Here is a 20,974-nt window from a genome sequence, read left to right on the forward strand (position 1 = left end):
ATCTACCATTTTCCGTCTGCCATCGGGCTTCTGCAATGGCCCGCCGTTTGCCATTTACCATTTTCCATTTGAAATTTGCACTCTGTAATTCACATTGATTGCAACTCTTAGCAAAGTTTAAGTACACAAATTAGTCTATGCAATGAAATTAATACCGGCTGGGGGTTGTTGGTTGGGGTAGGGAGGTTGGTGTTCTGGGAGGTCTGCGAGGACGAAGTGATACTCGTGGCTAAAAAGCCGGCTCGACTCGACTCGACTGGGATCCCAGACCAACTTTACCACAAAAACAGGCGGGCAAATACGGAAGGAAGCAGAGCAGAGAAGGTAGAAGGTAGAAGAAGGAGCAGAGGCAGCAGCAGCACGGCCAGGAGCTACTGGTAGGAAGTCAGGAAGGAAGCACCAGAACAAGCAATCCCCGGTCAGCCCCAGAAGTAGCAGCAGCAGCTGGAAAAGCAGTCACGGAGACCCCTTCAACTGCTCCGGGCAGTCAATAACAGCAAAATTAAACCGTACCAGAACATACATATGTACATAAGAGTACACACACACACACACGCACACCCATGCCCCGCCCCCAAACATTTGTATGTCTACCCATCGTTGGGCACCGTCCATATGTTTCGACTTTTTACGAAATTAATTTTACTTAAAGCACATGACCCCCAAGGGGCTGTAGAAGCAGTCCCAGTCGTCTGATATTGAATACTGTATGCATTTGAATTGCATAGAAAGGATTTCGGATTTCACAGACTGCAATTGGATATTTCTGCATACGAAAGTTTTGCTCTCTCTGGAAAAGTTTGACAATCTCCGGCAGCAAATGATGAGTTATGGGGGAGCTACAGGCCAAGATGATGGCACGCAAAACAGATACTTTCTTATGGCCAGCAGCAATCGGAGATTAGCATGAAAACTGCAAGCATATCGGAGAAACACTCCAGAAACAGTCAGCAATGTCTGCAGTCCCTATAACTTTTCAGTTACCAATATTAATTATTTATTCGTAGTCTAGTTTCTCTCGTAATTTATTATTTTGTTCGGCCATTTGCCTGTGCCTGTGCCTGTACCTGTCTCTGTCCTTGTCCCTGCCCCTGGCAATATGACAAGTGGTCGCTGAGGACCCCCGGCTAGCCGCTTCTTGTACATGGCCAAACACTGATAGCCTTTTAATTTAGCGCAAATTACGCAAAATCAACACCAGAAGGCGGCAGGGTGACCACTGATTGAGGAGGGGGCTTGCATGCGCATGAAGTCATAATCAAGAGGAGCTTGAGAGCATCAGAGCCTCAGACTTTGCTACCCGAATAAAAAGGGAATTTTCAAGTGTCTTTTTGAATTATTGATCCTGCCGTCTGTCCCACAGTCGTCGCTCAGCGCATCGTGGAAATTGATGCCAGCCCTGCGTCCTAGCGTCCATAAGTTGCCGAAAGAAGGAAGCATTTTCTGGACGCGGCCGGTCTCCATTATGCAAAGTGCGCGTAATAAGTCGCAAAGTAGCTTGCCTCCTCCCGGGGTTAGGAGGAGGCACTGGATGGGGTTGTCCGCTGCTGACGTGCGTGGTCATTAATGTTGATCGAACCCGGGGAAACGTGGAGTTCTAAATTTCTACCACTTTTTTTCGTACCACTTACTCGTGCGGCCCCCTTTGTTATAAAGAAGAGAGTTTATTTAAATGTTTGCAAATGGCGAGGTTCGCCTGGGTATGCATGCTACCCAGTACTATATGGAACTATATGAAGAGCACGGAGTACACCCGTGTTGCGGCACGAGTGGAGACGATTGGTGCTTGGGTTATGCTTGTTGACTTAAGTGATGAAAATTCTCTGTTTGCTGGGTGTGTGTGTGTGTCGGTCGGTTGAGGCATCCAATCCTCATTTACGGCAGGGGTGGGTACTGGTCGATTTGTTCCGGGGGAGGCTTGCGCAAGCCAAGTTAATTTTCAAATAACAACCGAGACGAAAGTAGATGGACAGCACGGGACGGGACAGGGCAGGACAGGGAAAGGAGTGTAAAGAAGGAAAATATGCGAACCAAACGAAATGAACTGTTAAGTGCTGATGGAGCTGGAGGAGGGGGATTGAAATGGCCGAGATGATGTTGGGTTGTAGCTATTATCTATGGCCGGACAACAGCAGAAGAAGGAGAAGAAAAACCAGCAGCAGCAGCCTCATGGAATACTGCTCAAAAGGATTGCACATTGCAGACTTAATATAATTGAATTTGTCATTTACCCAAGGCACACGGGCAATTGCAAAAGAGCAGAGAAGCAAAGCAAAGATTCAGTGGTGAACAGAGGACAGGGAGGTTGCTTAATCAGTACTCACCTGAGCCAATGGCGCTTGGTGATGCTTGTGTGACAGCATATGGCGTCGTATTGATCCGCTATCCACACAATCAGTATGATGTAAAAGGCCGTTGTAGTGTCATTAAAGAGCTCCGACATGATGGCCTCCATTCCTGCAACGAACAGTACAGTACACACATCACGTTAAATGTCAAATCACATTAGCATCACATTTTCGTATAGCCACACCTACGAGCGCCAGGATAACGGTCAGCAGCGGAGCAATGGGAAACCTAGCAGAGACATTGTACTCCAGCATTGGCAGCAGATCCACTAAGAAAAGGAAACGTAATGTCTTTAGCATCAAGGACGAGCATTTTCTTACGAGAGTAATTACCTATAACACCACAACGGACCTTCTACAGGTCCAAGTGAGCTTGGGAGGGTTCCATCACTCCCCCAGGCTACCGCCTGAACCTAATTACCTATAAAAACAAAGATCTGATGATGCGAGTACCGAAGAAGCATGGAAACGGAGAAAGTCTAAAGAGAAGAATACAAAAGTTAGTCAGAGAGTCTAGCCAATACTCTGTATTACTCTCGTCTGCTTACAAACAACAACATCACAGAAAAGGCAGCTGGATAGCTGCTCCAGGCAGCCCACCACATGGACACAAAACGATAGTGCTCGCCCGTGATCACATTACGCAAATAGCCCTTGTTCTCCTCCTTTTCCGCTATGGTGCGCACCGACGCCATCAGTAGGTCATCGTAGCTGCAAAAGAATGGGGAAATCATTTGGAAAATTCCTTCCAAAAAAGAACTATAGATTGTTTAGGGCTTACCCTAGCAGACGCTTGAGCAGGTAACGTGTTAATTTATCACCGAAACACTCGTTCGTATTGGGATCTAATTGCACTGTGAGCACAGGTATTTGCAGCCGCTTGCGGGTGGCCGATGAGAGGCGCAGGTGTCCATATTCCAGCGAATACTCGACAATGTATTTCTCATCTACGGATGGAAAATGCAACTCATGATGAGATTTTTAAATTAGATAATCCAATTTCTGATTGCTCACCATCATCGTCTTCGTTTTTTAGCTGTATTGCATTGGGGTGATCGTAGGTGTCCAGTATGTTGATGGCATCGAAATAGTAGTACAGGGTCTCGTTGCTGTAGGCAACGGTTGGGCGAACAGGCAAGCCCAGCTTTCGCAGGATCGCCTCATAGCCTTTTAGTCTATTGTAGTTATCCAGAGTCTGAGGGCCCACGTCATAGTAACTGCAACAGAGAACGTTTGTTCACACACAACTGATTTAGGTAACTTTTTGGATGCTCTTACTATGAATCTTTTAGGGAACGCACAACATGCTGATCTTGCTTGATACTCTGCCAAATGACTCGTTTTTCCGCCAGGCGGGGAATAATCTCCACTCTGCAATTAACTCAAAAGTTAGCACAGCAGAAAGAGATGAAGGTTAGCGTGCGCTAAGGACTTGCCTGATGACACCTTCTCGCGGCCAGTTCGGCACCTCCTGCAGACAGGTGCAGGGATTCTTGATGAAGGCATTGTGCACATAGACGAGGGTGAAAAAGAACACCAGTGCTTTGGCCAGAAGCAAGTACTCGATGGTTAGCTGAACCTTCCTGCAAAATAACATGGGAATCAGCATAGGTGCACCTACTCCGATAACCAGATAAGGGGCAATGACTCTTACCTTGGCACCAACTCCGCATAGGCGGCCGCCGCCCGAAAGTAGAACGCATGGAATAGCCTATCACGCATGTTCATCACATTGTTCTGGAATTTAAACAGCGAAAGTTCACAGATAAGCGATTTTTTTTTAAAGCACTTCGTATGCATGTGTAAAAAGTACCTGTCCAGCGCCGCCCCAGGCCGCGATTACGCGCGTTGGCGTTCCCATTTCCATTCGGGTTCCCGTTGATGTTATTGATTTCATTGGCAACGGCGATTGGATCGGCTGCGTTCTCGGGCAGCACCGCGGCCATGACTCCTCAGGGTCTGATCTTGCGAGAGGGGTCGACTGTTAAGAGTAACTTCCGTGTCTTGTCCGGGCCGTGGCTTCCGCAATCTCTGATTTCGGGCCGAAAATAACTCCGCTGTGTTGTTGCTGTTCTTGGTCGTGTTGTTGTGTTTTCTGCTTGGCTTAATTTTTTTTCTGTGGTGTGTCGTCGATAGTCGATAGTATCGACTGGATAGTAGAGCTGCGCGCCTAAGTTTAAAAGTGAATGAGTGACGAGGATATAATTGCAGTCCAGTGGAATAAATAATGTAAGGAAGTACTTATTAGAAAGCGAATATACCTTAAAAACTCTTGGGAATCGTAAAATATTTGTTTTGATATATTTTCCAGGCAGGCGGATAATCGCTATCGATAACTAAATGTTCCATGGTTCATGGTTCCAAACGAAATCAGTTCCGACAATTGCGCGCTCAAAAGCGAAATTCAAATATCAAAGCCCAGAATTTAAATGCCGGGTAGAGTCGCTTTTTATTTTTATTTTCTGCAAACCAATGTACGAAATTAAATGTCTCGATGCTTCGATCTCCATTCCATCATACAAATAAGCTACATTGAATGTCGTTTAATTTTGTTTTACATTGATTGGTGGTTGTGATTTCTTTATTCATGTTACGCATTTGTTTTCTATAGTTCTCATAGTCATATATATAGTTACGCAAATTTATTTTGATGTGTATATAACTACATACGTGGATATTATCCTTTTAAGCTATAAAATCATACTCATAAGATGAGAATGAAAACGATTTCTCTTCTTTCTGCTCTATGCTTTTGTTTTACGTTACTTTGTTTCGTCTCTCATTCTTTGAACTGTTATAAATGTTTCCACAGGCTATTTGGATTGGATTAGTTCTGTTTCGCATTTTTTGTTAAAAATTTCGCTATTGGATTGTTAAATTGCTGTTTTTTTACTCTTTTGGTTTTTTTTTCTTTAGCTAGTTTTGTTTTTGTTTTTTTTTTTTTGTTTTTTTAGTTCTTTGTTCTGTTGTTATGTATGTATGTATATTGTATCTTGTATGGTAGTATAAATTGTTAAAAATCGGTCACATATGTAGAGTGTTTCAATTCTTGTTCAGCTTGTGTGTGTGTGTGTTAGTGTTCTTACGTATGGCTTAAGATTCTTTGGTGTCTTTTTATTAGTATCTTACGATTGGTTTTATATAAAAGTTACTTAGGCAGGCGTGTTTGTCTGTGTTCGTGTCGTTGTCTCTCCCTCTGTGTGTGTGTGTGTTGCTTATGTGCCGACTTACATCTAATACACGCTACACATTTATTAACTTACCATTTAATATGTTCCTCTACTACTCCGTTCTTTGATTCGTTCGTTTCGTGTTTTGACAGGATCTTCCAAGAAGCGCCAAATAGTACAGAATGTACTATGTAATACAGTTCATAGTTTTGGTTTTAGCTACAGCAATGCGAAAAACGAAAGTGTTGCCAATATGCATTTGCACGCGTGTGTGTGTAATTTTAGTGTCTACAGCAGTGTGGTGTGGTGTGGGGTTTGTGTGTGTGTTGTACAAAAAAGACGGCAGCTCTGCATGTAAAGCGTAACGGTTCAACACACTAAAGTATCGCTATCGATATTCGGTAATCGTAATTGTTAATTGTTCCTTAAATGGACCTCCGGCATGATCGTACATACCGTTTTGTTAAACTACGATTCTCCGCACACGGTTGATATATCATATTCTATATGATTTTACTCTCCTTTCGATATAAATCCTCTTTGCTAAAGGTATATATAAACTATTCCATTCTGAAGTATTGACAGTCACAGGCTCTATACGAAGCATGCATGCCCTTTGCTTGTTTTTTTTTTTTGTATTTCCTTTGCTCATTAAATATATATCTATATGTATGTATGCTATTGTATATACTCAATACGTTTGTATATAATATGTATGTAGTATGTTTTCCACTCTAGATTTAGTTTCGATACTCCTCATCTCGTCTCATCTCCTATCTTCTCATATCCTCTCCTCTTCTCTTGGTGTAAAAAAATGCTCTACCCTCAACCTCTCTCTAAACTTCTGTTTTGTTTTTAAAATCGTATTTTTGTACAAACACAAATCGACAAAGGACATTTGTGTAATTAACATAACATTTAAACTATTCGATATAAAAAGTCTTGAGGCGTTAGTGCAGTGTTTCATAGTAGGCCTGTCTCCACGTTGTGCTCCGTTCCCAGGGTGCTCGGGTCAAAGTTCAGCTTCATCTCGCCAGCCAACACGATCTCCGATATGCAGCCCACGATGCCGCTGTAGTAGACCCGATGCGAGAAGTATGCCACATCCGGCATTCCACCTAAAGTACAAAAATAAATTTAGTATTGATTCAAATAGTCTCAAAGAGTGGATATTACTTCCATCCATATCCCAATACATACCAACATATAGACCCGTATCCGTGTTTAGTTGACGCAGTTTCCCAGGTGCTCGCTGCGTGGACGTTTTGCGGCCATCGACCTCAAGATAGCCCTCCTGTGAGTTCCTGCAAAAGGGGATAATCATCGGTAATCTATTTACTTACAGATCAATCATGTTGTCCGTACCTTATGGCTCGCACACGATGCCACAGGCCATCGCTGACCTTGGTGCCATTGAAGAGAATGTCCACCTCACCAGAGCCCAAATCATAGCGGAAGTGCAAGTATCTGGTGAAAATTTGAATGATAAAGTGGTATTCGGTGGATCCTCGGAGGATCGGTACTAACCCCTTTTCAATGCCCAGCGACAAATAGTCGTCGTGCTCATCCGTCGTTCCCTGGCGTCCCGTCCAGAGTATGACGCCGTTCTCTGAATGCGTCTTGATGCGCAGATTAAGATCAATGTTGTAGCTGATAATCTGGCTCATAGTGTCCGCATCGTTGTAGTGGAAATAGCTGTCGGCGCCGGCGAAGCAGGCCCCAAAGTTCTTGCGCACTCCTTGCACCTGCGACTGGTGCTCCGCTGACAGGTCGAACTTCTTCAGAAGGCTCCAGTCCGTGTGGGTCTGTGGTGTGGTGGAAGCATAGGTATCCAGATGAACTTCCAGCTCTGAATGTAGCACAGGCGATAGCAGTTCATCGTCATCGTTGTAATCCTCATTGTACTGCGCTGTCTCGCTGGAGGAAGCCCCGCTGGGTGCAGCCTGTACTTCGGGCTCCGCCTTTTTGTGGTTGCTGTGCGTGTTCGAGTTGGACATGATGCGCTTCATGTCCTCGTTCAGCTGCTTCCGCTGATATTCTTCGGTCCCGTCCGAGGCGTCGAACAGGGACTCATAAAAGACAAAGGCATTGCTGTCGTCCTCGCCCGACGGGCTCGGACTATCCTGGCTGCCCTGGCTGCTGGTTGCCATGGCATTGGGGAACTCCTGCTTTTGCAGACTGGCCACCCAGTCATTGTTGTCTTCGAATGTGAGGATGTCGCTGTCCGGGTTCGTCTGGAAACTTTCATAGTGGGTGGGCAGGCGGCTCGATTTGTGAGCAAAGGCTGCGTTTGGCTTCTGGTGGTGCTCGTGCTTGCTCACTTGATGCTTGCTCGAGTGCTTGGCCATGGTTAGAGCTGCAGTTGGGGGAGGATTTGCGGAAGGAGAAGGAGTTTGCGGCTTTCTCTTCTCTAGCGTCAGCTGCTGTGGCTGCTCCTGCTGCTGCTGCACAAAGCGGAATATGATATCATCTTCGATTTTCTCATTGCTTAGGGCCCCTGCTGGGGCTGTGGCTTTATCATCCGTCACCCGTGGGGCTGTGGCGTGGGGCTTGGCTGTGGTTGTGCTTGTGCTTGTGGTGGTAGTGATAGGGGTGGTGCCAGGTGGCTTATGCAAATTCTTGCGCTTCTTCGAGTGCTTCTTGTGCGCCAGGAATGAGACCTTCTTGGCCACGGCCTCCTCTGTGTCTCCGTCTACGTCTCCACCCTTATTGTGCTTGGTCTCGAGGACCTTGGACTTGTGGAGAGCCGGTAGCAGTTCTGGCGGCACTTCGGCGGCCTTATTACAGCGCTCGTTGTAGATGCTGCAGCGGCACTCGTAGCTCTCCATCTGCGGCACGCACTCCGCCAGGGGTCCGCACGGTCGGGCCACACAGGCGTGGGGGCAGTTGCCAATGTTGCTGCCCCCCAGTGCCTCGGACACAATGCCCAGCGAGTGGCCATTGATATCAATCTGTGTCGCAAAGAAAAGGGTACATTAGAGTATGGCTGCTGGATATCCAAGCTCACTTACCCTCTGAATGCATCCCACAAAGAAAGGCTTGTACTTGAGGTCCAGCGGCAGCCGGTCGACGTGGTTAACACCGCCCACAAAGAGATTCTGCTCCAGGGACAAGTGCCAGAATCCATTGGAGGAGATGGTCATGACCTCCTGGTGCTGATCGAACTGTGGAAAAACGAGCCAGGGTATAGAAGCCATAATTTGATGGGGATTTTCCTAGCCTTTACCTTGAGCACAACCAAACGAGCAGTTCGAGAGATCTTGATCGTATGCCACTGGCCCATGCTGAGAGAGTACTCACTCCTGCAAGGAGAACACCAAAGAATGAGTAACTGATGGAGACTAGGCATAATCTCTCTTACCGGACTACGGCAGGTCCACTTCCTAGGTCGAAGGCAAACTCCACAAAGCCATCGTTCAGATACAGGGCAATGAAGTCGCCTCGCTGCTTTGGACCCGAATACAGGATGAGGCTATCCGCCTGTTCGGGCTTCAGGATCACCTTCAGCTCCAGCCAGATCAGCGCGCTGTCACCCAGCGGCGCATAGCGAAGGAATGACGACCCATTGAAGGCGGGAACCTATTATAATAGTTTGCATTAGAACACCCACAAAGAAAGCCATTAATCGATGAAGCTCACCTGCAGATCCATGCGAATCTCGCAAAGGTCTCCGACGTATCCAATGGGACACAGACAGACGGCTCCCTGATCCGAGGGCAGGCACTTGCCACCATGCTGGCAGGGATAGCGCACACACTTGTCCGTCGAGCAGTCCTCTGTGTTGTTTACAGACAATGAGTTTAACAAAACAACCCCAAAATGACTGTAGAACACTCACGTATATCGAAGCCATTGGTGACGTCGCCCAGCGGATTCTCGGTGAACTTGTAGTCATGCTCGTTGGCCACAAAGCGTCGAATGCAGCCGGAGAATCCGTCGGCCAGTGGCAGGCGCTTGGCCAGGCCCGTGATATTCCCAATGCCACCCAGGAAGACAGGCTCACGGAAGGTGATGCGCGAGAATAGGCCCTGGCAAATAATTAACTCAATAAGAAAGGAACTTCAGGGAGGTGGCTTGCCCCACTCACATTGGATCTGCCCTGGACCTTGGTACCATGATTGAGCACCAGCCAGGCATCCCAGCGATGGCGATAGATGATCACCGAGTTCCATTCGTTCAACATGATGGTCTCCCGGGATCGGACGCTGCCCACGCCAGAGCCGCAGTCGAACCAGAACTCCACGAATCCCTTATTAAGCAGCAGGGCCATGAAATCCCCAGTAAGATCATCGCGTTCTCCGCTCAGCAATATGATGCCGTCAAAGGACTCTGGACGGAACTCCAGGCGCAGCTGGACGTGCTTGTAAGCCCCGTGAAGTGCGGCAAATGCCAGCCAGGAGCGCTTGGCAAAGCGCGGCACATGTGCCCGTATATCTAAGGGGCGAAAAACAGCCGATATTAGCTTCATATCACATCGCCCATACAACATGTATCTCTCACCTTCCTGGCAGCCAATGCCCGTCTTGCCAAAGGGACACAGGCAGCGGGAGCTGGCTGCGGTTGCCTCCAATGCACAGATGCCATCGGATCCACAATCTAGATTGCAGCTGGAACTGCTGTTGGAGATGGCATGGAATGGAATGAGTCATTCAAATATGAAATGTGGTCGCCGCAGCAACTCACAACGTTCCCCCTCGTTCTAATTAGTTTAATGAGGATTCCCTTTCCTGTACCCACCTGCTGGTGCTGGTGGCAATCGCTGGCGCTGGATCTGCTCCTGTAACTCCTCCCATTTCTACATCCGTTCCTGATATGTTGTTCCGATTGATGTATACCCTTGTGATATGCATTTGAACCTTGCTGTTGCTGTTGGTCCTGCGGTTCTTGTTCGAGTTATTGTTATTATTGTTCTTGTTATAGTTCTTGTTCGTATTGCTTGTCGGCTGATATGTTTGCGATTTGCTGTTGCTATTGGTGTTGCTGTTGCGTCTTAAGTTTAATTGATTATTGTTGACATCGTCGTAGATTGACATCATGTCGGACTTGTAGTTATAGTAGTCATCCCCACCATTCGCACCATTGCTCTCCCCATAATCCACATCCAGTTGATTCTGGCTGCTGCCCCTCGCTGTCATGGGGGGGACTGGGGCTCCTGTTGTGGTGGTGCTTGCGGTGGTGGTTTTAGGCGCTGCGGTGGTACTGATTGTGGATGTGCTTGCCGTGCTGGCCGCTCTAAAATCGGCCACATCCGGCTCCGGGCCATCGCCCTCCGAATTGAAATTGATGCTCTCCGCTGATATGTAATAATCGTTTGAATTGACTTTTTGTTGCTGCTGCTGCTCCTGCTCCTGCTCCTGCAACCTCGACCTGGAGTCATCGCCCTCGCTGTAGTCGTAGCTATCGCCATCGGAGTCGGACTCATCTTCTCCGTTCCCATTGCCCCTGGTCCCTGTGGCACCGGGGCCAGCTGCACCGGCATACGCCCCCTGGGACATCAGTTTGCTGTCATCGTTGGACAGCTTTGCACTGAACGAGGCTCCCTTCTGATAGAGGACATCCTCGTCGGACTTGCCGTGACCATCGGATCCATTTCCTGTCGAATTAATAACTGCAAAGCGGAGAAAAAACAGCGAAAATGGAAAAGGTTTAAGGTCATATAACTCGCAATTTAAATTAGTTTTTAACAGGAGCAGAAAAATATAGAACTATGAAAGAGTCGCCTAGCTGAATACCTTTCAAAGTATTTTCAATTGAATCTATTATTATAAAAGCTGTTGAAAATCATAGAACAAAAGAAATACTATAAAAGAGCTGTATGCCTTTAAAAAAAAGTTGAATTTATTATTAATTTTAAAACTATTCTGGCTATAGGAAGTTTTTGTATGAAATGGGAGGAGAGCGTTCCATAACTTTGCTGCCGGATACTCCTCTTCAGACACGCAATTGCGAAACAAATTGAATTGTATTACAAAACTCAAAAATTCCCCAACTGTCAAATGCAGATATAAAGTCGTGTATAGGTTTCCTCTTCTAAAATTAAACCTAGTATTTTACTAGTATTTCACAGCTCATGGTTTATATATTTATTTGATGTCCTGCAGCTGGTGTGTTGTAGCAAAACACCCAAATATTGAATGGAAAATACACATCAGGAGAGAGACGAGCTACAGGATATGCAGCAAGCAACAATATCAATATAGGAATGGCCGGATGAGCAATTCCAAAATAATAATTCACCGACGTAAATGAATAAATGTAAATAATAACAAAGGTTGCAAAGGCCTAGCTCGACACCCATCCCGATTCGATGCCATTTGCCATCTATTACAGGCCGATTCCCGGACAATAACTGAAATTCCAAATCAATTTGGTGCTTTGGGGTTTCGGGATTTCGGGGGATGAGGTCCCTCAACGCACCTTGACAGCTGTAACCGTTCTTGTTCAGCTCGTAGCCCTCGATGCAGTCGCACTCGTACATCCCGTCGTGGATCTCATAGCAGAGCTGATCGCAGGGACTGGTGTGGCCGCAGTGACCTGTGAAGGGAGGAAGAAGGGGAAGAGGAGCCATTAGCATTTTGGGTGAGGTGAGGCGTAATCCACATAGATGTATGATAGGGAGGGGCGTGTTTCTAGTCGAGCCGAGTCCAGTTCATAATTTCACTCCATTTTAGTTCGAGTTGAGTGTCCTGCGTGTCCAGGTCCAGGTCTGGGGCTGTCCGGATAGATGGGTGGATGGGTGGGTCTTCTCTGGGTGTGACCGACGTGTCCGCAATAAATTCTAATAAGCTTTAAGGACTTTGGGGCTGGTCTGGTCTGGTCTGGGTATCCTGCTTCTGGTTTCTTGTAGAGACATACGCTTTTGGTAATTTACTGCCTGGCACTGCTAACATTTCGAGCACAGTCCGGGGCCTGTGTCCTACCTTCCGCCAGCACTCCAACTGTTGAGCACTGCCCGACCACCACACACACACACAAGGTCTTAATGACTACTTAAATAACTAGGATGGTGTTTTCCATCGTTTTCCATAGATATTTGAGCCGAAGAAAGGTTTGGGCTCTATGTTCGATTGTCATTCGAATGCAAATTTTGTGTAAATGCATTTCACTTGACACCGAAAAATGTGCCGCCACATCTCTCTGAGGCGGAAAGAAAAGTATAACATTACTGGCATTACGCATACGCTCGAGGGGCCCGCCACTTACGTCATACATTGTATTAAATGGAACGAACTGGCACAAACACACACACACCCACAACCCGTTCCAAAGTAGTGGAGAAAGAGAAGCAGCTAAAGATGGAGACGGAAGACACGAACACGTCAGCTACTCTGTTAAAGTTCCATCAGGAAAGCCAGTGGCATGAGGCATGGGGCATGGGACATGGGACAATTGAAATCGAAGTGTCAGCATCAGAATCAGCATACACATCATCCCATCAGCTCCACCTTCGGCCCATCAACTGTTGATGTCGTTCCCCAAACGTGAGTGAAAAATCGTCAAACAGAATTCCCATTGCATAACTAGCACATCACATACAGATCTCTCCCTTTCTATTCTTCTGCGAGTGTGCATGTATGTATGTCTGCCTCAACCGCACGCATAATTAAGTTGCTCATTAATGTCAAAGGCATCGGTTATGGTCACACAATAGGGTGACGCTTATTGATATATCAGGGCGCAGTGCCCTCCACTTCAATTGAAATTCCAATACGAAATACCAGAATTTCCGCTATTATACACCTGCATGACAGAGGGAAAGGGGAAGAGGACAAACGGAATCAAATGTCATACGCACCTTGAAAGGCCGCCTCCTCTGGCTCCACAATGGCACTGACAGTGGCGCTGGCCGTTGAGAGGAGGAGGAGCCACACGAACCCCGTTCGATAATGATGATGTTGACGCTTTGAAGTGGACATGGTTCTCTTGCTCTTCTCCCTAGGGCTCGGTTGCTAGTGGTATTGGTAATGGTCCACAGGTGTGCTCAATGGCTCGCAATGCCTGATATGTACTCCTCTTTTTTTGTGGCGATGTGGTGGAATGAAATGGGTCGCTCCTCAGTTCAGTGGTAAAGTTCTCCTGTCGGTAGAGTCCCAGTTTCGATTCTGATTCTGATGCCGATTCCGACTTTGGCCATCAGCCAGCGGCGAGCATTGAGCGTGCATACGTCTTGGCGTTGAATATGCGACTGTTGCTCGGCCTCTTCTGCTGCTGCTGACCTGGAAAATACGCACATACAATTAAACGGGCGACACAAGCGCGCAATTAGTAAACGTAGCCATGGCAACGCCGCCACAACAAATAGACAAAGCCCCTTAATTTCCGTGTGGCATCAAACCCCAAGCAGTCCTGCACACAATGCCCCATTCACCAAAACCCACCAGTCATATCAACGTCCCCTCTTAGTGGCGTGCCACCTGACGTCCTACCTTAAACCAAATATATTTACTGTTGGGCCAAGAAATTAGAAATCAATATGTCGACAATTTGGCAGAATATGTGCCCATACCCGTACCTATCCAAGTCCACAAGCCGATGGACGCAGTCGTACTCGATCTTTTGTGGAAAAATCGAAATCAGAAATGGATAGACTTTGGGGTTTTAGGGATTTTATTCTATTCAGCCAATTGAAAATTGAAATGTCAGGTGCCCGAGATGAGAAGAATATGCGGTGATATGCACTTAAGCCGTGACACACGTAAGGACGGACCTAGTTCTTCCTTCTCTCTACCTCTAGCTACCTCCATATCTTTCGCTGCTTCAGAGGAGTGTGTAGCATACTTACTGGGGCAACCATTGCAGCCGCACCATGAAACCGTTCTACACTCTGCTGCGTGCTCATCTGCTACTGCCTTCTCTTTTTCTATGTTTTTGCTGTTGTTTTATTTATATATACGCTATGCTACTCAACTGGGGCATGCCACTCTGAGTGGCGCGACGAAAGACAGAGCGAGAGAAAAACCTAAGCCTCCGATAATTCGCTGCAAACTGAGTTTGGGTTGTTTCACAGAGATACGTATGTTTATTTGATACTGGGGACTTAATAGTATTATTATTAAATAGCAGGCAATGCGAGCGAGACCGGCAGAATTCTGCTTCAAAAGCTGTGCTTTTAAATCATTGTGTCTCCCCTCTACTCATGCACATACATATACTCGTACATATGTGAACAAAAAGCTCACAAGTGATACGCTAGCATTGGGATCCGTTTGTGGCAATGAAAGTATCATTTATGAAAGCTCCCAAACGGATCGGTTGCGAGACTTTTTCGGTATTTATATTTGTTGCGAGCCTTGGGCAAAAGGCACGTTTGTTGGTTTGCTGGGTATATGTCTAGTTTAGAATTCACTCGGGGATCGTCAACCGTTCCACCCCGTTGGATGTTACTTTCTCCCATCAATCGTTGTGGCAGCCAATTATGTACTATATTTTGTATGCCAATTTTCATATGCCCTGCGCTTTTAAGTCGTGCGGACGGCCCTGGACCGCGCTTAACTTTAGTCTCTCTATTTTTTATATTTTTCCTCTAGTTGATGCGTGTGCCAGTGTCTGTGTGTCTGCCTCGTTGCCTCTGCGAGTGTGCTTCTGTTTGCGTGTGTGTGTGTGTGTGCAGGATGAGGGCTGTTGCCGTGGTAATGGACTCTTTGGTTGTGCGTGCAAAAAAAGTTTTCCGTTTATTTTTTACAAGTTCCTGTTGGGGCTAAAAAACCCATTCCGTAACTGTCTCAACTTGGGATTTATTCATTTTTTTTTTTCGAGCCCCACCAAATGTTGCCGTATTCGTTTTATACCGATTTTTCCACCTTGGCTATTTACGCCGCCAGACTCGAACACACTCAAACTACTACTCGCACGCAGGCATTTAGACAAACGTACGTATAGACCTGTTCAGCAGAGGTTGACATACTACTCGTATCCCCATATCCCATGCTCGCCCTTCTTTTTGTGGCCACCCTCCCACTCTCTCTCTCTCTCTGTCTATGCTTTATATATGTACATATGTCGTATTTCTTTCATTGGGGATTTCATTCTTACTCTACTTTTTCTTACTTTCCGCTTTGTTGTATTCCTTTTTCCTTTTATGCTTTTTATACCCGAAACTCAAAATGAGTATTGGGGTATATTAGATTTGTGGTAAAAGTGGATGTGTGTAACGTCCAGAAGGAATCGTTTCCGACCCCATAAAGTATATATATTCTTGATCAGCATCAATAGCCGAGTCGATTGAGCCCTGTCTGTCTGTCCGTCCGTCCGGCTGTCCGTCTGTCCGTCCCCTTCAGCGCCTAGTGCTCAAAGACTATAAGAGCAAAAGCAACGATGTTTTGGATCCAGACTTCTGTGATATGTCACTGCTACAAAAATATTTCAAAACTTCGCACCGCCCACTTCCGCCCCCACAAAGGACGAAAATCTGTGGCATCCACAATTTTAAAGATATGAGAAAACCAAAAACGTAGAATTGTAGAGAATGACCATATCTTTAAGACTGCGGAATCTGAATTGGATCGTATTATTATTATAGCCAGCATCAAGAAAACAATTTCATTTTTTCTCGCCCTGTCTCTCTCTATCACACACGTAGCATAGGCGGCTTTGCTTAGAGTAAAACATTAGCGCCTAGATCTCAGAGACTATAAAAGCTAGAGCAACCAAATTTGGTATCCACACTCCTAATATATCGGACCGAGACGAGTTTGTTTCAAAATTTCGCCACACCCCCTTCCGCCCCCGCAAAGGACGAAAATCTGGGGATATTCAAAAATCTCAGAGACTATTAAGGCTAGAGTAACCAAATTTGGTATCCGCACTTCTGTTAGATCTTACTATAAAACGTGTATCTCAAAATTTCGCCCCACCCCCTTCCGCCCCCACAAAGAACGAAAATCTGTTGCATCCACAATATTGCACATTCGAGAAAACTAAAAACGCAGAATCATAGATAATGACCATATCTATCAGATTGCTGAATCTGGATCAGATCAGATCATTTTTATAGCCAATAGGAACAAATCAATTTGCAGTGGCACTCTTTGTCGTGTCGTTTAATATTAGCGGCGTCTGCCGGAGGAGAGCCATACTGACTTAGTATCGGGTATAACCGTAGAGTTGCGGTGTCCGCAGCAACTCACAACGTTCCCCCTCGTTTTTTTTGTTTTTGCATTTTTATTGCGTTTTTAATGGCATTTCTTTCTGGTACGACGCCTCCGAATGGCCAGCAAATGTTGAAGGCTGTCGCCTGTGCGGTACCGTCATAGAGAACCCAGGAGTTTGTTTGCCAAATGGCATGCCAGCCACATGCATGTGTGTGTGAGTGGGTGGTATGGAAAACTCATTATTCAGGTAAATGCTGCTGCTTCACAAAAACGTGCGCTCATTTGCCTGGAAAATGTGTGTGCCATGCAATGCCGCAAGAGCTGGCAACTTGAGCGCTGAGTGGCTTTGGAAACTAATTAAAACACATTGCCATCGAACTTAATAGACACCCCCATAACCATACCCATCCCCATACCCATACCCGCAATATCATGAGGTCCATAAAGAAAATTTGACGCGTCGACCCTAAAAAGTTGATCAACCCAATTAGTCGGCTAATGGCCAAAAATGAATGCTTAAAGTGGCATTGATTTGATTGCACAATTAAGTGTTCATCGCTGGCTTCTGAAGACTGAATGGATCCGTACTGTGTCATTTATCACAGATTATCGCCACAGCGGGGGACTCTTATGCCGTCCGAGCGTTAATCGAGAGCTCCACTATAAGCTTTTGGGGGGCGATCCAACTATCGTAAATTCAAAACTTTTGCACCCTGCACCAGAGCTAGGAACGTGACCACAAAGTGAAGAGGGAAATTTTCAAGGGATAACATAACCCCCAGTAAATTCTCCCCGGTCAGAACAAATGATAAAATGGAAGCTGCACGAAAAGTTTTCATAGCCAGAGAAATGCTGGAAAATACAGAACTATGCAGCTGGATGAGTGAAAGTGGTAACTAAATTATTTTGCAGGGATATTCGCTACAGTTTCTGAAATTCATACAAAAAGTGGTGGGCCGCTGCAAGGAAAAATCCCATTCCCGTTCCCGTTCGCATTCCCATTCCCATTTTCATTCGCAAGAGGCATTGTGCACGGGAAAACCTGCTCGGCCAAGGCTTTTCCTTTCAATTATTTAGAAGTTTCTCTCGATTGTGCGGCTGCTTTATTGATTCAAAAGCCGAACAAGGCCAAACAACTACAAAAAGGCGAGTACATCCCGGCCAGAGTGGCCTGAGTGGCTCTCTGGAACGGCGGCTACTGCTCCTGCCCGCTGATGTCACTGATGGCAAAAAGTTTATACCGAAAGCCAATAATGGGAAAGCCCCAGCACTACTCGTAAAACAGCAACAAGAACCACAACACAAATACAACACAATACACAACAGAAAAGAGAGAGCGGAAAAGTTAATTTGGAATGAAACAAAACAAAGCAACGCGAAAAAAAGAAAGCCAGAGAGAGAGGAAAAGAAATGCTGGCAAAATGGAACTGTAGCAAAACGTAAAGGGAAGGGAAGCGAAGCCGTTAAGGCAGCAATAAATTGTGTTTATATAAGGTAGGTAAATAGAGCACAAAATCCGTGAAGAGCCCAGCCAATTGAAGGGGAGCAACCGCAAAATACACACACAAAAACAAGAGGGGGAAGCTGTGGAGAGGAGGATTTATCATTGGGGGCACGCATGCCACAGACAGAGGCAGAGACAGAGACAGAGCCAGTCCCCAGACCACGACTTTCGGACTGACCAAATGACAAGAAGATAGTCGTAGAACGAGAAACAGTGGACGCAGGCTAATTAACCTTATAAAGAAAGCAATTCATATGAATTTAAGTAACAAATTCATTTGAATTATATGTATACATATGTTGTCATATTTGCTCCAGAACAAGTCCAATCTAACACTGATCCACTAGCACTACCCCAGTTCTCATCGGAAGCCCAACATATGAACTACATACATTTGATTTTTGATTAACTCAAGCTTCATCTGTTCATCTACTCGTATTTCCCCAAATTATGATCTCCTTAGAAGATACGCTTATCACATCAATTATGTATTAGTTACTTCTTTCTATGCGATTCTCATAAGAGTTTTCAGTTCGTATCAGAACAGGACCTTGAGAAGCCCACAAAGGCAACAAATTCAAATGTTGGCCCTCTCAGGAGTTTCCCCTGTTGTAGGCTTGAGGCTTGGCGCGTTTTTTTGCTGGTTGCTGCTACCTCTCCCGCCTGGGCATTGAGTGCTTAAATATCTGTTGGCCATGGTAAAATCGCACATTCGCATACGAGTCTGGGGCCTAATTTATGGCAAATTCGCAGGTGCGCGCTTTACCAAGAGAGCTGTCAAAGACCGCGTTCCTTTACGCAACAACAAAGTGGCATCAAAGTGGGAAAGCGGCGGGAAAAGCGCCAGCAAAAATGAAAGCAAAAGAAGTTGAAGAAGTAGAAGTAGAAGCAGGGAAAAACACCGTTGGCCAAAGCAATTTCCCAGCAAATGACCTAAGGACTAAAACAAAAGCAGACACACACACATACACAGCAAGAGTGGGAGTCGAACGTGACGTCTACGTGTAGGTGTGTTTGGGTGTACTGGTGTGTGCTAGTGGGAGTGTGTGTGTGGGTGTAGGAGGGGGGAAGAGAGCAAACACCAAAGGGAATTCTTGTAACTCTGAAAAAGGGGAACTCCCAAAGACTTTTCAGCTGCTCGGAGATGGAGATGTGAATGAACTATTAATTATCAACATCAAAAGCATCATTATGCCCGTACATCATCATAGTCATCACTATCATCATCGTCATGGAATGGAACTTTAGTTTGACCCAAAATTACAACAACTAAAAGTTCAACTCCACTCAGTCTGTGTGTGTTCTTGGATGTGGGTGTGGGTGAGCAATTAGCTACTTGAAGTGGCCCCAATTTCCCTTCGCTGCTCCTGGCCACATAAATTTCCATTATTTAACGTTCCCTGTAACTGTAAACTACATACAACAATAACGGCACTTACTTGCTCTGTTTCTGTTTCTGTTGCTCTTTCTGGCCAACGTCCGACGTCTTCGCTGATTTTTGCCTCTGCTTCTGGTTCTGCTTCTTTCTCTGCTTCTGGTTAAATTTTTCGGCTTTCAGCGATTTTCGTGGTATTTACATTTAAACACGCTCTCACTCACACACACTTCCACTCTTCACTCACCCGCAAGCACACGCACACAGGGGCACATTCAGCTATCGTATAAGGCTGACTTTCACATTACACTTGTAAATCCTCAATTGGTGGCGAAAACCTTGAGTTTTCGCATATAAAACTATGTAGAATTTCCACGTTTGGTTTAGTTTTCTTTTACGTTTCGTTGTCAAGTGCTGCGTTGTTTGTAGAGTGGTTGCTGTTGCTGTATGTATGTATATATATATTATTTTGGTTGTATCCTGCGAACGGATGTCTCTGATGACGGCGGCGCTGCGTTTTGTTTCGTTTTATTATACCGTTATGTTCTGGAGCGTAACGTTTTTACACTCTAATTGACTGGAGACTTCTGAGCGTATCGAAGGCAATTGAAACGATGTGAGCCCCAACGGAGAGCCGAAACGGAATCGCAACTGTGGCAGTTGGCCTAAAGAGAGTGCTACAGAAAGCAAAAAGCTGTCAGAAATACAAAATAAACCCCAACATATTGTTAACAGAACTGAGAGCTACAGCGTAAGCGCGGGAGAGAGCTTCCTGGGCTATCGGTTGGACGATTATCCGGGCATGTAAAGAGGCGCCAATTCAATTCCATGCTAAATATTAAAGCTAATAGGGCTGCCAGGGTAACTAATATCAGTTTCGACTTAGAGAAGATAAAGAAATATTGGCAACGTTAAAGGGTGCCAATCTTTGTACCTATTAGCAATAAGTAAACTTATTTTACAAGGATGTTTCAACTTTTCTGACTATAATCTCGAGTGAAATTAACATTTAATGCACACCTGGCAGCCCTCAATGGACCCTCGATGTCTGCTCTGCAGAAACTTTCTCCCTCGGGCACTGCCGCTCTCTCGCTCTCTCTGTTCCATTGTAAAGCGCATGCGTTGCCAAACATTCCGGGCTTACAACAACTTCGTTGTTGAGAGAGCTTTCGAGGGAGTTGGGAAAGGGAGAGGGAGGAATGAACTGGACAAAGGCATATTAATTCAAGGTGAGTCATTCCCGTCACTATCCGTTGGGTGCAGCTCTCAAACGCATCTATTTTTTGAGCTCTTCCCGGTTATTTCTCGCCCCGTATTCATATAACCTGCACTGTTCACTGTTAAACAACAGCTGCTTGTTGCTGCTACCATTCAGTTTAACAGCCCAATCAACACCTACAGAGAGTAACCTATAAAGGACATAAGCCCATAATGAACTCAACGTCAGGCGTGAACAAAAACAACATGAGACAGGACAGGCGGGTGAC

At 45.8% G+C, this 20,974-nt stretch overlaps 1 protein-coding gene and 1 pseudogene across 2 annotated transcripts; both read right to left on the reverse strand.

The window, feature by feature from the left end:
- The window catches only part of LOC117192396, a 48,430-nt pseudogene extending 43,933 nt beyond the window's left edge, over positions 1–4,497 (reverse strand).
- Positions 4,498–5,113: 616 nt separating this feature from the next.
- Positions 5,114–20,133, reverse strand: LOC117192395 (pikachurin-like). 2 transcript variants are annotated; one of them, XM_033397073.1, is made up of 15 exons: positions 19,552–20,133; positions 13,314–13,734; positions 11,936–12,052; positions 10,256–11,126; positions 10,019–10,131; positions 9,606–9,952; positions 9,357–9,546; positions 9,158–9,294; positions 8,880–9,097; positions 8,745–8,820; positions 8,530–8,682; positions 7,046–8,469; positions 6,884–6,985; positions 6,719–6,822; positions 5,114–6,636 (listed from the first exon to the last, which is right to left on the reverse strand). In XM_033397073.1, the coding sequence occupies exons 2-15, from the start codon at positions 13,432–13,434 to the stop codon at positions 6,482–6,484; spliced, it is 4,128 nt and encodes a 1,375-aa protein (XP_033252964.1). In that variant the 5' UTR covers positions 13,435–13,734; positions 19,552–20,133; the 3' UTR covers positions 5,114–6,481. The 2 variants fall into 2 exon arrangements, with proteins under 2 accessions (XP_033252964.1, XP_033252963.1); XM_033397072.1 differs by having other exon boundaries at positions 10,019–10,134.
- Positions 20,134–20,974: the final 841 nt, after the last annotated feature.

Source organism: Drosophila miranda (genome assembly GCF_003369915.1).
Source record: "Drosophila miranda strain MSH22 chromosome Y unlocalized genomic scaffold, D.miranda_PacBio2.1 Contig_Y2_pilon, whole genome shotgun sequence".
NCBI classification, from domain to species: Eukaryota; Metazoa; Arthropoda; class Insecta; order Diptera; family Drosophilidae; genus Drosophila; species Drosophila miranda.

Bases quoted from the DNA above. Each gene is read 5' to 3' on its own strand.
- LOC117192395 (XM_033397072.1), bottom strand. From the start codon at position 13,434: ATGTCCACTTCAAAGCGTCAACATCATCATTATCGAACGGGGTTCGTG. The intron at 8,470-8,529 runs GTAAGTGAGCTT...TTTGCGACACAG, and splicing joins TTGTGGGATGCATTCAGAGG to ATTGATATCAATGGCCACTC. The intron at 6,986-7,045 runs GTTAGTACCGAT...AATTTTCACCAG, and splicing joins TCGCTGGGCATTGAAAAGGG to ATACTTGCACTTCCGCTATG.